This window comes from Pyxicephalus adspersus, chromosome 3, assembly GCF_032062135.1.
Source record: "Pyxicephalus adspersus chromosome 3, UCB_Pads_2.0, whole genome shotgun sequence".
Classification (NCBI taxonomy): domain Eukaryota; kingdom Metazoa; phylum Chordata; class Amphibia; order Anura; family Pyxicephalidae; genus Pyxicephalus; species Pyxicephalus adspersus.
The window spans coordinates 22,537,938-22,552,596 of NC_092860.1; the positions used below are offsets into that span (position 1 = coordinate 22,537,938).

At 37.5% G+C, this 14,659-nt stretch overlaps 1 protein-coding gene across 6 annotated transcripts in view; it reads right to left on the minus strand.

Annotated features, from left to right (window-relative positions):
- Positions 1 to 4,219: 4,219 nt before the first annotated feature.
- SLC16A5 (solute carrier family 16 member 5) overlaps positions 4,220 to 14,659 on the minus strand; it is a 30,317-nt gene continuing 19,877 nt past the window's right edge. For all 6 annotated transcript variants that reach the window (XM_072403877.1, XM_072403878.1, XM_072403879.1 and 3 more), the window contains 3 exons: positions 13,288 to 13,511; positions 8,294 to 8,437; positions 4,220 to 6,142 (listed from right to left, as the gene is read on the minus strand). In XM_072403877.1, coding sequence (XP_072259978.1) covers positions 5,322 to 6,142; positions 8,294 to 8,437; positions 13,288 to 13,474 — 1,152 coding nt within the window. In that variant the 5' untranslated portion in view covers positions 13,475 to 13,511 and the 3' untranslated portion in view covers positions 4,220 to 5,321. The remainder of the gene's footprint in view (positions 6,143 to 8,293; positions 8,438 to 13,287; positions 13,512 to 14,659) is intronic.

The following is a 14,659-nucleotide window of genomic DNA, read 5'->3' on the forward strand; positions in this document are numbered from 1 at the left end:
TTTCTAAAGATTATCTCCACATTGTTTCAGTTTATAGTGAATAATAAAGGAAAATGGTAAAAGTATAATAATTCACAAAAACAAGTAAATGGAACAAATCATAGTGGAACAAAGCCACCATTACCCTACAAGTAGGACACTAAAACTTATAACAAGGAATTACCTCTTATGTGGGTAGATTTACTGCTAGTATATATAAAAAGCGTGAGATTGCGGAAATTGAATGTCTCTTATAGAGACAGATAACTCAAAAGAGAAGAACCCACTGTGGGAAAGATACAATGCCGTGTACTTTTCTGTAGTGCAAAAACAATGTGTGTCAATTAGGACTGATAAAACAGTGTCCTACAAAATCAGCAGCTAATATTTTAAAACTGGCACTCAAGCAAGTAAAGTCTTAGGCAGGTATTTAGCAAAACATAAAAACTCTCCAGATCATAAAACTTCATATAAAGCGCCTACAATTAGATCCTGTTAGGACTTTGGGTGCAAGCCCCGCTTCATGGTAACTGTTGTTGGTAACTGTAATTTCAGTGGTTTGATTGTAATAAAACAACAGCAAACAGCCTATTATATCTGTCATTTTTTATATAAATAAATATGATAAAAAAACATAATTCTTCAGTTGTTTTTTGTTTCTATCCCTCTATTTGTAAGGTAAGACTGAACTGACATATCAGTACCTAATAGAACTATTGATGCTGATGATGATTTTTTAGTCTTTTGAATTGGGGACAGGGACATATTTGGCAATCTATTGGTATAAAAAGGTTAAAACCCTTATTATAGAAATTAGATGTATTCAAATTAGTACAATTCAATGCACTATTTCTTGTAAAAGGGATTAAATACACATGTACACATAATGGCATTTTCCATTTTTTGTCAGCAGAATGACACAGAGCTAAAGATATTACAATCATACAACACAGTCATTATTACAAAGCGTCCCTAGAGGGTCAGTCTACCCACAGCTTATTTTGGGTGAACGTAGATAGGCTGAATCGCAGTTTCCTTCCTTACACAGTGTTCATTGTCAGTAGTTTTTTAATTAACTTTGTCTTCCACTTCTCAGTCTTCTGCAGCATTAATTGTAATGTAAAATAAACAAAACGACCCAGCAGGGAGGGTAAAGCTACGTACACACGGCAGATTTTTATCGCCCGATAATCGGCATCGGCCAATTATCGGGCGAAAATCTTCCGTGTGTACAGTCGGTGTCGTCCATCGTCCGGACGACCGACCTGCCGGATCCACGGACTTGGAAAGGATCGTGAAAGATCCTTTCCAACGACAAAAATTGCAAGTGTGTACGCAGCTTAAAGACTAATAGATATGTTATTAATGGCCTGGTATCTCAAGTGTAGTAAACTACTCAGTGGTATTCTCAAGTAAACAGCAAGTCATTTAACCAACAACCAAAATGCAGTATGGGTTTTAGGTGGCCAGAGTACAAGCACTGGGTGGGTGAGCAGTTAAATGAACTTAGCCTGCTTGGGTTCACTTTAAACCTTTGCTCATGACTTTGTGTTTTTTCAATCAAATCTAAGTACCGTCTTTCATACAGCAATACTGGGTCAATCAACAACCACTATAGCTGTCACATCAAGTAAGTCATACAGAGAAACTCACATACTCCCTGTACATCGCTATCCTGAGGAATTTTCTTTTCAGGACCAACATTTTAATTTTTTTTGCAGATTCCAGTTACATGTATAGATGTGCAACAAAGCATAGAATACTTTTTTTGGTAGTTCACTATGAATATCAGATTGTAGTGTCACAAAATAAATAAGGAGATGCTGATAGTATTGGAACCTCTGTTGTGGAGCCAACTTCAAAAGCTACTGGGAAATTCAACTTGTGCTCAGGACTTAAGCTACTGTAGACGTTATACTCACTGAGGTCTGGCTTCTCTGCATTTTAATATAGGAACATTTCATCCAAATAAAATGTTTAATTATAGACAGCTTTGTAAAGTGCACTTGTTATGCTTACTAATATTATCTTAACTGTATCAAGTTTTGTTCTCTTGCAAAGTTGGATCTTTTTGTGGAATCCTTAGCATCTGGCACTTCTGGTTGTGCTGGGTGAATGTGTCTTCCAACTATCTGCTGTGTCCTTCTCAGATTTTTAGGTCACTAGCTGGCCCTGCAGCCCCAATATTTGTGGCGGAGAGGATCCTTAGTGGGGAAACGCAGACATCAAACAAACTCAGAAGCTTCAGATGCTAAGAACGTCTAGCAGTGCCGTTTTCTCTACTAAAGATTTGACTTGTAGAGTATATAATTGTGTTTTAAAGCTGTATGCAATCTCTTTTTATTTGGTATAAAAGTGTTATCTTGAATCTCAAACATAAAAGTTCACTCAACACGAACCCCCCCCCCACAGACTCTCACTTTTTGGAGTTGCAACTAAGCCCAATTCTCAGCAGCTGATGCCTTTTCCAGACCAGTGTTTCATTGCAATGAAAAAACTGAACCACCCAGTGCCATTGACAACCTGGCTATACACAGATAGATCAGATGTGTTCAAAAACAGTTGTCCAATGGGGCCATGAGCCTTTCAAAGCATTCCAAGTTGATTTGCATAAGTCTCCCGGAGGGGTTATCCAGATTCTTGCTTATGGTAGAAACCCTTTTATCATGACCATCTGATTGCCTAATGACTTATGTGAAAGCTTCAGTAATTGCCTGATTCAATACTGTTTACAAAACTAGTTCTGCGATGAGAACTGCTATCTTAAATCTCAAATTAAATAGGAGTTCATTTAACAAGAAACCCCCCCTGCAGACTCTAGCTTTTTGGAGTTGCAACTAAGCAACTGGTTTATATTTCACAGATTTTGTTAAAAATGTATTGCTATGCACTAGTATTACAGTAGAAGCACTTTTTTAATAGTCGTAAAGCCCATTTCCAGACAAATCATGTTTCTTTTGTTCTGGAAAGGGTTTGAATATTATTTAGATTGCTGTCTGTGACCCCACTGGGGAAATATCTGCTCACTCACTGATCTGCTGATAGGGTTCAAAGAGACGGAATGTGATAGAAAATATTTCCATTGCTGTGTGACACACATTCCCCAGATTTCTTGTCCTGATGCTACTAATCCCCATGTCTCCTGTACTTTTTTCTTTATGTTCACATTTTGTCTTGAGCAAGCTACACAAATAACCTGCAATGTTTTGCATCTTGATACGCTATTAAATAGTATTTTATTTTTTTAGGTTTTCACCAGACAGTGTGGAGTATAAAACTCATAAGAAATAGAATGTACAGGCTATGCCTTTTCAGGACCAGTGTTTCATTGCAATGGAAAAACGGAGCCACCCAGTGCCATTGACAAATTGGCTATTTTATAGCTCAGCTTGTTGATTGCTAAGTAGCTATGGCAGGAGCAGTCATACCTGCCATTACCTATCCAATTAGTCCTGAGAAATACACAGACCTACCATAGAGCACAGTCAGTCTGGAAACATTTCACTGCTGCAATTAAACAACATGGGTATGTCTACTGACAGTCTGTGACTGGACAGTGAAGTAGCAGCAACACATTAATAAGGCAATCTATCTGCTTTCCCCTCCATTTAAAATGCTTCAGCACTTGTGAGTGTAGGACACTTACTGACTCCCTAGCCTGCCCCTTCTTCAGTGCTACTCCAAAGTGGATTACAGGAGACTAGGAATCAAATACAGAAGTTTATACTTGTAGCATTAAAAATAATTTAATTATTTTTCAATAAATACATAAGTGCATTCACTGGTGCGGTTTTAAATATCTTACTGGAGTTCAGCTTTAAATATTTTTTCTTACCTTTTAGTAATGTCTCAGTTCATTACTATATCTTCACCATACCACAGCATGTAAGTGTTACAATTAGACATTTGTAACATCATCCAGTAATAAAGTCTTGTCATACTTCAGAGGTAAGTAGAGATATCTCTGTTTGTACAGCCTTCATTAGGAATGTCACCTATCTGATAGATATGTGGCATTGTGCTCCCTTGACGAGCTACACCCAGTACACACTGGAAGTGCCGGCATTACATTTTCCAGAATGATCCCATTTATAAAGTCTTTGCAGAACACATCATCTTTCATATCGTTTGTAAATCATTCTCTTGCTTTGCAGGTCGATAGATAACGTTTTTGTGATCGTTGTTCACTTTTCCATCTGATAGGTTCACCGGATTTTGATTGGACTGTGACTCCTTTTACATAAAAATATTCTTAAAATATATAAATAAGGACAAATGGATAGACAAAGGAACTTGACAAGTTAAGCATTGTGAGTGATTACAGAAAAATCTTTAATTTCCGATTTCCTGGACACTGAATGTTCAATACTGAACAATTAATGGGGAACTTAACTTTCTCCCCAATGTACGTTCTCAATTTTTGAAAGCAACAGTCCTGATTTATTCACAGGGCTGGTCCCCCTCGCCCCATATGAGTGTTGCTATGTTTCCACATAAAGGCTGAATCAGGTTTAGGGATAATTGTATTTAAATTAAATTTAATTATTAAATAATACATTGTTGGATTAAAGATTGGTTCTTAAAAATTTGAAGATATGTTTTAGGTCATGGACAAGTTCACTTTAGTCTGCTTCCCTACTCTGCATATATATTCACACACATATATATATATATATCTATATATATATATATATATATATATATATATATATATATATATATATATATTCATTTAAGCAGCCCACCAGAGTATAGAAAAATGTTTCATATTTTCAGGTATGGTGAATGGACGCTGCTACAGAGGGCAGGCGGAGAGTGCCCAGTAAGCTTGAAGCAACATGACTTCGAGCTTACACAGGGATTCTTCTCTTTGATCTACAGAGCTTATTGGGTGTCAAAGGAGCAGAAAATATAATCATGAGGCCAATTGAAATCTCAAACATTTGTATCACTTTATATTGCTGCTTTGTAACCTCTCCAGTGCTCTATGCTGGCAGAGATTACAGCCTTACCAAATGAGGGTTGTTAGTACAAGGTCTATCTGACAGCATATCTGTTTTGTGACTTTAACTGATAGTTAATACATTTTTAACACAGTAGACAAGTATTTACTATAAAATGTTTGAGTTTGTAAACCTGAATGCAGCAAATGCCTAAAACTGCATATGTTATGAGCAACAATTCAGCTTTTTCTAAAGAACAAAATATTTTTTTACTAACTGATCTGCAAGGACAAGGATTTTCAATGTTTTGTCTAAGTTTCCCAGAAGCAAAAAAAGCACATTTAGCAAGTCATAAATAAAACATTTTAAATGACATGGCTTTGTTTTTAAACATTTTTTTTACTTACCTGCTAATGGTGGGCTAACCAAGATTGTAATACTTTCAAGAATAGTAAAAAGTCCAAAAGCTCCAGGGAATCGCTTCATTCCTACAATTTCCATCAACACGTGGAAGACCAGAGATCCAATTACACTCATAGAGATACCATAAAGACTACAATATACCAGAAGTGATGGAAAGGATACTGAGGCTGCACACACCAGGTTACTGAGTCCGTTAATAATTACAGCACCACTAAAAAGGTAAATGAGTTTTCCGGAGAATACCCTGTGCTGCGATATGATTCCAGCCACTGGACGTGCAAAAATATTGATAAAACCAATTAGAGACATCAATAGTGCGGCAGTGGTTTCGTCAATGCCGCTGCTGGTTGCATATGGTACTAAGTAAAAAAGTGGCAAAACAAACCCTAGAACCATCCATGCAACACCTATTGTGTAAATCTGGTATCGCCTGTGTTTAAACAGCAGGTCAAAAGCCATATACCTCTGTAGTCCTTTTTGCTGCTCTAATTCCGTTACACCACCAGATGTTCCATTGTGCATTGAAGAAGAGCCATCTTTACCAGGGACAGCTGATGGAGCTTTTACTGGCCTCATCAAGGCTCCACATACACAACAGTTGAGCAATACACCACCAAAAATCATAAAGGATCCTCTCCAACCCATGGTCTCTAATAAGTATTGAGAAGCCAGTGGCCATAGAGCCATGCCTATAGAGGCCCCTGTAGAGGCAAGAGAATTAGCCAACGTTCGTCGCTTGATAAAGTAGTAACCAAGAACCGTGACTGCTGCTTGGAAGCTGAGAGACAGTCCTAAGCCTGAAAGTAAAAGAAAAATGAGACAAGTTACTGTTTGCAGTCAGGCAATTCCATCCAACAATAATCTACATTGCATGGCCAAAGAACGCTTGACTATTACATCTTTATAAGCTTGCTAAATTTCCCACTCCAAAACCATGGGCATTACTATGCTTTTGCCCCTCACTTCTATTTGAAGCTATACCAGCCTCTACTACTGTGGTAAGATTTTTACTAAGATATTGGAATATGCCTATAGCATTAGTTATATAGCCCAAAGAGTATTGTGAGGTTTGGTGTTGATGTTGGTTGAGAAGACCTGGCTGGCAGTCAGAATTCCAATTCATCCAAAAGGTGTCCAGTAGGACATGGGTCAGGGCAGGTTTGAGTACTCCATGGAATACTTCCATGTATGGAGGATCATTGGAGTCATTAGACATAATAACATTGACTCAGCCACCAGTGATAACATATAAGGATGATCAAAAGTGTGTAATATATGACTTAAGTGAGCTTTTTAAAGGTGACATGCCCCAACAGCCGAAGAGTGGTTTATGTCCTACCATGACTGGTTTCCTTTCTATATAGCATATTAGGGGCCAAATGATGATCTTTGAATACTCTAATAAACAATAAATAAAATTTACATTCTTTTCCATATGTAAATATTCACTGAAGCTGCTGGTGTTCAACAACTGTTCCTATGGTATGTATGAGATAGCAAGTTTCATTTCAAAGTCAGAGTATATAATCCAAATAAAGTATGTAAACCTAATCCAAAAAATTCAGTTTAACTTGCTAAGGTACACTCTAAAGTGCACTCTTTTCAAAACTGCACCTTTTATTAATTTAATACCTGAGTATCCTACCATGAGGATCTTTTTACAGATACTGCCTGATATAGGGTTATATTGCTCTGCCTGTTTCCCAACTGTGCTTCCGTGTTGCAATGTTATCACATGCTGCAGGCTATTAGTCCAGACTTATGCATGGCCCATGGCAATAGATTATGATACACCATGTTTTAGCAAACTTATTTTCCAGTCATGGTGTATATCTACTTTAAGAGTGTGGCCACTGTGTGGGTTATTTGGCGATAAATATCACATGCCCAATAACTACATTGATTGTAAAGGATAAAAAATAAACAGAATTAGAAATGTGCAAAATGTGCAACTGGGTTAAACCTATGAAAGGATTATTGTTGATAATACCTAAAAGTTAAAAATGAATATATAAAAATAGGTTGAGGTACAACAACACATTAGTACACACATGTATACCATTAGGTGGAATACATGTTGTAAAAACAAACTACACAACTTGGTGTCTAAAACAGAAGTAGAGAGGAGAAATGCTTTTATAGCACAAAAACTCTGTGCGCAAACTGGAACAATTTACAGCCAGTGAAATGCAGAACATGATAATGCTAAAGCTGAAATCAAGATATAAATATATCAATTTGATATATTCAATATGAAAAACTAATAATCAATTTTTTTTTAGGGCTTCACAAACATTAATACTACATATGAATTAGAGGTGGTGATGGGGGATTAAGTCAGCAGTTAGAAGGAACCTATTGATAAAGCAGAACTTGTTTTTTTAGTTGCTAGATAGGGTTTTTTGTTTTAGCCGAGGAGACTTTCAATTAAGTAAAATATTGTCTTTTGTATTGTGTTGTATTAATTATGAAAAAGTAAACCTATGTAATAATTTGTTTTTGATACATACATATGTGATAACTGCAAGTTTTAGCACAAGCGGCCACCTAATGGAAGGAGATTAACAAAATGGTAAACTATTCTTAAATTAAGCATGGGCTATTATTGAGAAGAGTATAGGTTGTTACTGAAATTATTATGGATTGTTATCTAGCATATAATTAAAAGTTATGAAGCACAGCATGGTCTGTTGAACACTGGTTGGTGAAACACAATATGGATTGTTAATCAGAACAGAGTAGATGGTTACTGAGCGTTACATTGAATATCACTAAGGACATTTAGTACTATAATTGAGGACTGGACATTTTGTTATGTAAAGTAAAGTCTGGCTACCAAATCTTGCATGGACAGCAATGATGGCTAGTTCAACTTTATTCACAGAAAGGCCTCCAGAAGGGTGTGCATATTTGTGAATTTTGTAAAGAAAGATATAATGACCACTCACCACCAACGATTCCTGCACTCAGGTACAAGTGTATTATGTTCTGGGAGAAGGAACTGGAAACCAATCCAATTCCACAGAGGAGGCCACCGACCATGACTGTTATTCTGCAGCCAAACCTTTCCACCATTATACTACATATTGGACCTGTGGAGAAGATAAAGTATTAGAAATAATGAAATAGTAGACAAGCTATTCTTAGGTGTATTCCAAGAAACTCTAAAACGTTTCCTATCCTACTATATATTATATTATCCCTCAAATGTTGTAATACAATAATGTTTTATACTTAAATAAATAAATGTAATCCTGTGAATTCTTCCAGAGCTGTGCCTGAAGGTAAAAGCAAAACAGGTTTATAAAATAATTACCTCTTGTTATTTTACACAGTCCGTTGCCCTCTCCACAGTCCAGTGCTGTCCCTAGCTTCTTACCGAGTCTAGAACTGGCAGTCCTATTTGAAAAGAATGTCAGCTAGCATTCTTCTTTCCATTTCCTGTGAGCCCAGGCTTGGGGTACGTCATCACACAGCCCTGGTTCACTGTACCTCTGGATTGGGCCGTGGTTACATTTCATTATATGCAGAATGCAGGAGGTATGTCCACCCCCACGGAGGAAGTAGAGGAAAAATGATGAGCGGTGCAGGAAGCACAATGGTTGATCGAGCAGTTGATTTTGATGTTTGGACTATTTGGGTTTCAGTCCTGAATTGCCATTATGACACATAAACTGGCTGCACAATGTATCTTCTAATGTTCCCTGCATTAGATGTTTGGCGTTAACCTACGGTGGAATTAGGAGAAGAAAGCCTAAATAGAAATACCATGTGTGTTCTGCCATTCCAGTATGTTTGTATTTTTTTGCTCTATAAGGCTGGGTCTACACCAGGGGTCAGCAAACTTTTTTGGCTATTAGGCCATTTTAGGAGGTCAGGAAGGCACACTAGGCCGAACTCTCTCTCGAGTCCTGTGCTGATGGCTCCGCCCACACCAGGAACGCCCCTGAAGGGAAATCCCTCTCCTCTGCAATCCATACTGAGGAGAGAGAATGTCCCCTTACCCCAGCGGCGCAAGTGTTAACGCCGGCCGCGGTAAATAGGGAGGCATAACAAGGAGGCTCAAGAGCCGCATGAAGCTTCGCAGCCGCGGGTTGCTGACCCCTGCCGGCCGGGATTAGGCCGAATCGACCAGGGGGGCGTTAGGCCGGAACGGACTACTGGCTAGGCCGTACTCGGCCTAAAGGCCAGAGTTTGCTGACCCCTGGTCTACATGGACGATTTTAAAAATGCATGTAAACGTTCCTACTGCATTTATATGCCTTTTTATGCACTTTATTAGCGTTTCAAAGCTTGCCTTTAAAACGCTGTAAAACGTCTATGCCGCGTTTTCCCGCGTTTTAATGCATTTACGTTTTAGGGCTTATAAACACAGGAAAATGCCCCAGCGTTAACCCTGCGTTTTTGCAAGCAACGTTATAGATAATGCTCATAAACGTGACTCAAGGAAATGTATGGGAATTTTAAACATGGGCTTTTAAAGCCTTTTATGAAGTAAGTACAAGCCCAAGCCTTGGGAGCTTTATCATCCATCGGCTGTATATTTCTTGATTAGTACTGTTTATGGCAATGGATGAGTGGAGTTTGTATGTATTTCATGCCCTTGATTTTATTGGTTGTAAATAGAGGTAACATTATTTAATATATAATACACTCTGTCCAATCTCACCATATACTCTTGGACTTAATACCTAGAATACAGTTACTCTAGGTATATATATATAATGTAAAATATAAAATATATATTAATGTAAAACAGTTTATGAGAGAAAAAAAGGGTGAAATTGCTAACCTCACTCTAAAATCATAATTCCCTAGCTAGCTAGCCCATTGGTTTCAACACTCTTAGGAGTCACTAAACAGAACAGGCTTGCAAAAAAGTTGATCTAAAATGCTTTGTCTGCATTCTTGGTTTGGTTCAATTACTTTTTTTAAGCAAACATGCCTGGTTGCCAGCCAGGCAGTTGGCATTTCAAGGAGGAGAGGTCAGCTATCACAACAGGATTACTGTAAATATTATAAATTATGTTAAACATAAACAGTAAATGAAAAGCAATTTGTAGCTGTCACAAACATATTCAAATACTTTCATTACCATGGAATAATGTGGTATTTTAAACTGCTGATACGCCGTGTACATGGACTATGCAGGTGAATGCAGTCTATTGTTCTCTAGCTGTAAAGGAACACAGTGCTCCAACCCCAGAAATAAAGATTGCAAAGTTCTCTGAGCTCCACATCAACACTGTGCCAGCACGTCTAGTAATATTTTTAGCTCTTGGCACTATATACCTGAATAATATTATTATTAATAATAATAATACTATTAATATTAGAGCTAACATATTACATGTAACATATAAAGTATAAATATATAGTATATACTTATATATAGTATAATTATATATATATTTATATCGTATAAATATTAATTGTACTTATGTGTACCTTTAACCAAATACTACAGCACATAAACAGGTTAAAGCCCAATTCCAGTCTTCAAGCTCAACTCTGGGAAAAATTCAAAAATACCATTGGAACTAAAATTTTGTTTTCAAAATTTGGGATCAGGCTTTATCATCACATTGCATGTTCCTTTCTGCAATAAAACATACTTACTTTTCTGATTACTGTTCTTGTCAAAAATACCTGATGCATCTCAGCTTGCCTCTGGCTGCCAGAGCTAAATACATTTCTGCTCCCCTGAGTTGTGTTAAAAAACATGACCAAAGATCTGCACCAGGAAAAACCAGGAGAAGAAATAATATGGCAGCACTCGTGACAGAATGGGGACCGGTGAGTGTGTTTTAGGAAATGTGATCAGACGGGTAAGGTTATTTTATTGAAGAGGGAACATCTCCTGTTTCTTCTGCAATAAAGAACTTTGCTGGACGGAGGTATATATTTTCAGCTCATTTCTCCCTAGAGTACCATTGCAAAACAGTTTTACTCTTTTGATTCCTCAGGTTTCTTTCTAGTTGTGTGACCAGCACTCTGAAGAAACTCAGTTCAGCATTCCTTGGTCACAGGCACTCTGACATCATCAAGTACAATACAGGAATATCGCTCCTGCATTGTAAATGATAATGCTGGGGTTCTGCTCACATCCCAGACAATTGAAAGGAAGAGAAGAATACTTGCTACTGGAGAAGTGAGAATTAGGGTAAGTAAAAGTGCTCTTGGTCTTTTTGACTTTCAACTATAAACTACTTGACTTAAAGCAAGCCATTAGCTAGTTAAGTCAGAACTTTATAACTGTAAATAGAAGCTAATTCTTTTATCTTCCATCAATCAAAATATGTACGAAGATCCTTGGATTACCCAACTAAGGCAAAGAGCAACTCATTGACCTGTATTTACCCACAGCAACCAATAAAAATGAATACTTCCTACAATATGGTGTAAAGTGCATTCACATTAATATTCCATTCAGCTACATAGAAAGAACATTGAACACTAAAAAAGTACAAAGTCCCAAATCACCCCAAGAACAAAACAGTGTTGTCTTAAAATAACCTGAATTATCTCCTAGTTCAATCAGCAGATTACAGCCTGCAATAAATGAATAATAAAAAAAGCAATACACGTAAATCAAGTAGCTGGAATTACAGTACGCTTGGACTAATGTGTGGAATTATGCAGGTGGTTGGAGAACAGCATTCTATAAAAAATCAATTAAAACAGAAAACTTCCCAAAACAAGATCTTTATTCTAAGCAGGACTGTGGGTTGACAGCCAATACTCATCTATTCTTTACTACACTGCTGGACAAGTGGACAAGTTCTGGTGTCCTTAAATACATTACAGTACCACTGGTACTTTATAAATTGTTATTTTCTTTTTTTCATATAGTTCACATTCTTTCATAACTGAGTAAAAGCCTAACATCAGTCATATCCAACACTTCTGTGCTATCAACAATTTGGGACTTCTAAGTTACTTCCATGTGCTCCTCCTTCTATCAAAAAGGGTTACTTCCACTATATGAACAAAAGGTGTAAGCAACTCTTAGTGGTTCTATCACATTTACTGGACAGCCCACAGCCTACTCATACTAGCTGTAGTTAACCATTTCTACATTACTACTAAACAGCAGGACATTCGGACTGAGCAAACTTTTTACAATTAAAAGCTGCATTAAAGCTTGCCTTAACACTATGACATATTCTTGAGGTTCATGTTGATTTGGGGACGTTCAAAACACTGTGATTACTCTGTAAATACAAATGTATGTACTTAAATGCCAGATTAGCATTTTACAACAAATGTTCTTGTCCTGTAAATCGAAGGTACCTTGATAAGACATACTGGGCCTAATTTATTGAAGTTCTCCAAGGCAGAGAAGATAGACTATGATGGGAGAACTTGGGTGATCAAACAAACTTGGAATGAATCTGGTCCAGGATGGCAAAGATTTTCCAACTAATAGCAAATGATTTTAGGAAATAAGTTCCAGGTTTGCTGGATCACTGGTTCTCCCGTAATAGTCTATCTTCCAGTCTTAGAGATCTTTAATAAATCAGGCCCATAGTGTACAAAGAAAAGCAGAGCAACACAACACAAGTCAAATGCAGTTGCTGAACTAGCTTAGACAGTAAATGATATTAAGAGGAGGTGTTAAAGGGACAAAATGTGTGCCATTAAGGACAGCCTATATATGTTTAGCTACACTAATGCTACATCAATAACTATTCCAATGTATAATTTCCTAGGAGACTTGTGATGTAATTCCAACAATTTGATCCATACAGGGGATCACAAAAGTCCAGTTGTGCCCCGGGGCTCTCTATTATTCATTCACATCCCTGAATAAAGATCTGCTGTCAACAGACACCCAGACTATCCCTGCCATTCCAATGCTACCACCAGTTGCTTTAGTTGGGTTGGTATTGGTTTGCTTGTTTGAACAAAGCATATATGCCAAAGCAGAGAGCGCACTAACCTCCAGCATGCAGGACAGCCGTAATTATTGAAGGAAACCAGGAGATCTCTGTGTTGGTGGCACTGAAGGAGATTTGGAGGTCTTTATAAAATACACCAATGGAGGAGGGAAATCCCAATGTCATTCCATAGGTCACCATAGAAGCAGCCAGCACCCACCAAGACCATGATCCATCTGGGGTTTCCATTTTGCCTTCCCCCACAAGCAACTTCTGGTGGTATGACCTGCACGAAGAGATGGATTATTAATGTGTGATTCAAATACTACTTGTACAAACACAAATTTAGTAAGACTAGTTTCAAATATTTTAACAATCTACAGTCCACGCAGAGGTAATAGTTTATTTATAATTAATACTGGCAAGCTCAAGAAACTCCTGGCTTCTTGTCCTGTAACAATGGGATTTTCCAGCCATAGATCACAATTCCTAGTTCATCTGGGAGTTTTGGTGGCCTGTTTTTCCAACCTCTGTTTGTTTCACTACCATGTGTTCCATTCTCTGTTATATAAACAAAGTTAAAAGTGGGAGCCCCTCATTATGGCCATAGCATGTGAGCAGACCTAAGAACTTAAGTGCTAGTATGTAACCTTTATAATTATACTTTTTCAGGTGACTTACCTTACCATAATCTTGACTGACCTTTAATACCAGCTATGTATTTATTTTAAAGAAATGCCTTAATATATCTTGATAACAGCAAGTCTGGAAGACAGAGGGGCAACAACATTCTGAGCCGATCATTATTTGATTTACGCAATGCACTCATAAAGAGATTTCTATGGCACTGCTCTCTGCTGACAATCATAGACTGTGATATGTCTCCCCTTAGCTAATAAAACACCATCTGTTCTTCCAAGTACACTTTCACAGTTACTTTTAAGGACAAGTAACTCAGCATGTAGGTTCTTCTAAGCTTTCAGAAAAATTAATCATAGGCTTATTTAGGTGCTTTTCCTCTTTGTGTAATCCTAGACACACTGAAAGACGTTGAGATAAGAGTTCTGTGAGGGCCACACTGTACATTTCTTCAGGACTTCTTATTCTTCTTTTTACAAAAACTAGTTATATTGGACTTTGGCTAAAGAAGAGGTTTGGTAACAATGACCTATCTTTATAATGGCATTGCATGATGGATAAAAATCTGCCTGTAGGGTTGAGGTGACCAATATTTTTTACCAAATCTCCAAATTAATTTGCTTAAATGCAGCTCCAAACCTGCAAGGAACCTCTTTAATGCTGTGCTGTTGCTTGGAGGCCCTCATTCTTGTACCACTCAGGCTTTTGAGGAATTAACTGACCTATGTTACTGCCAAATATTTAAAACTTGCACTTATCAGTTCAAAGCACCTGTTGCCTTTTTTCTGCATGCTA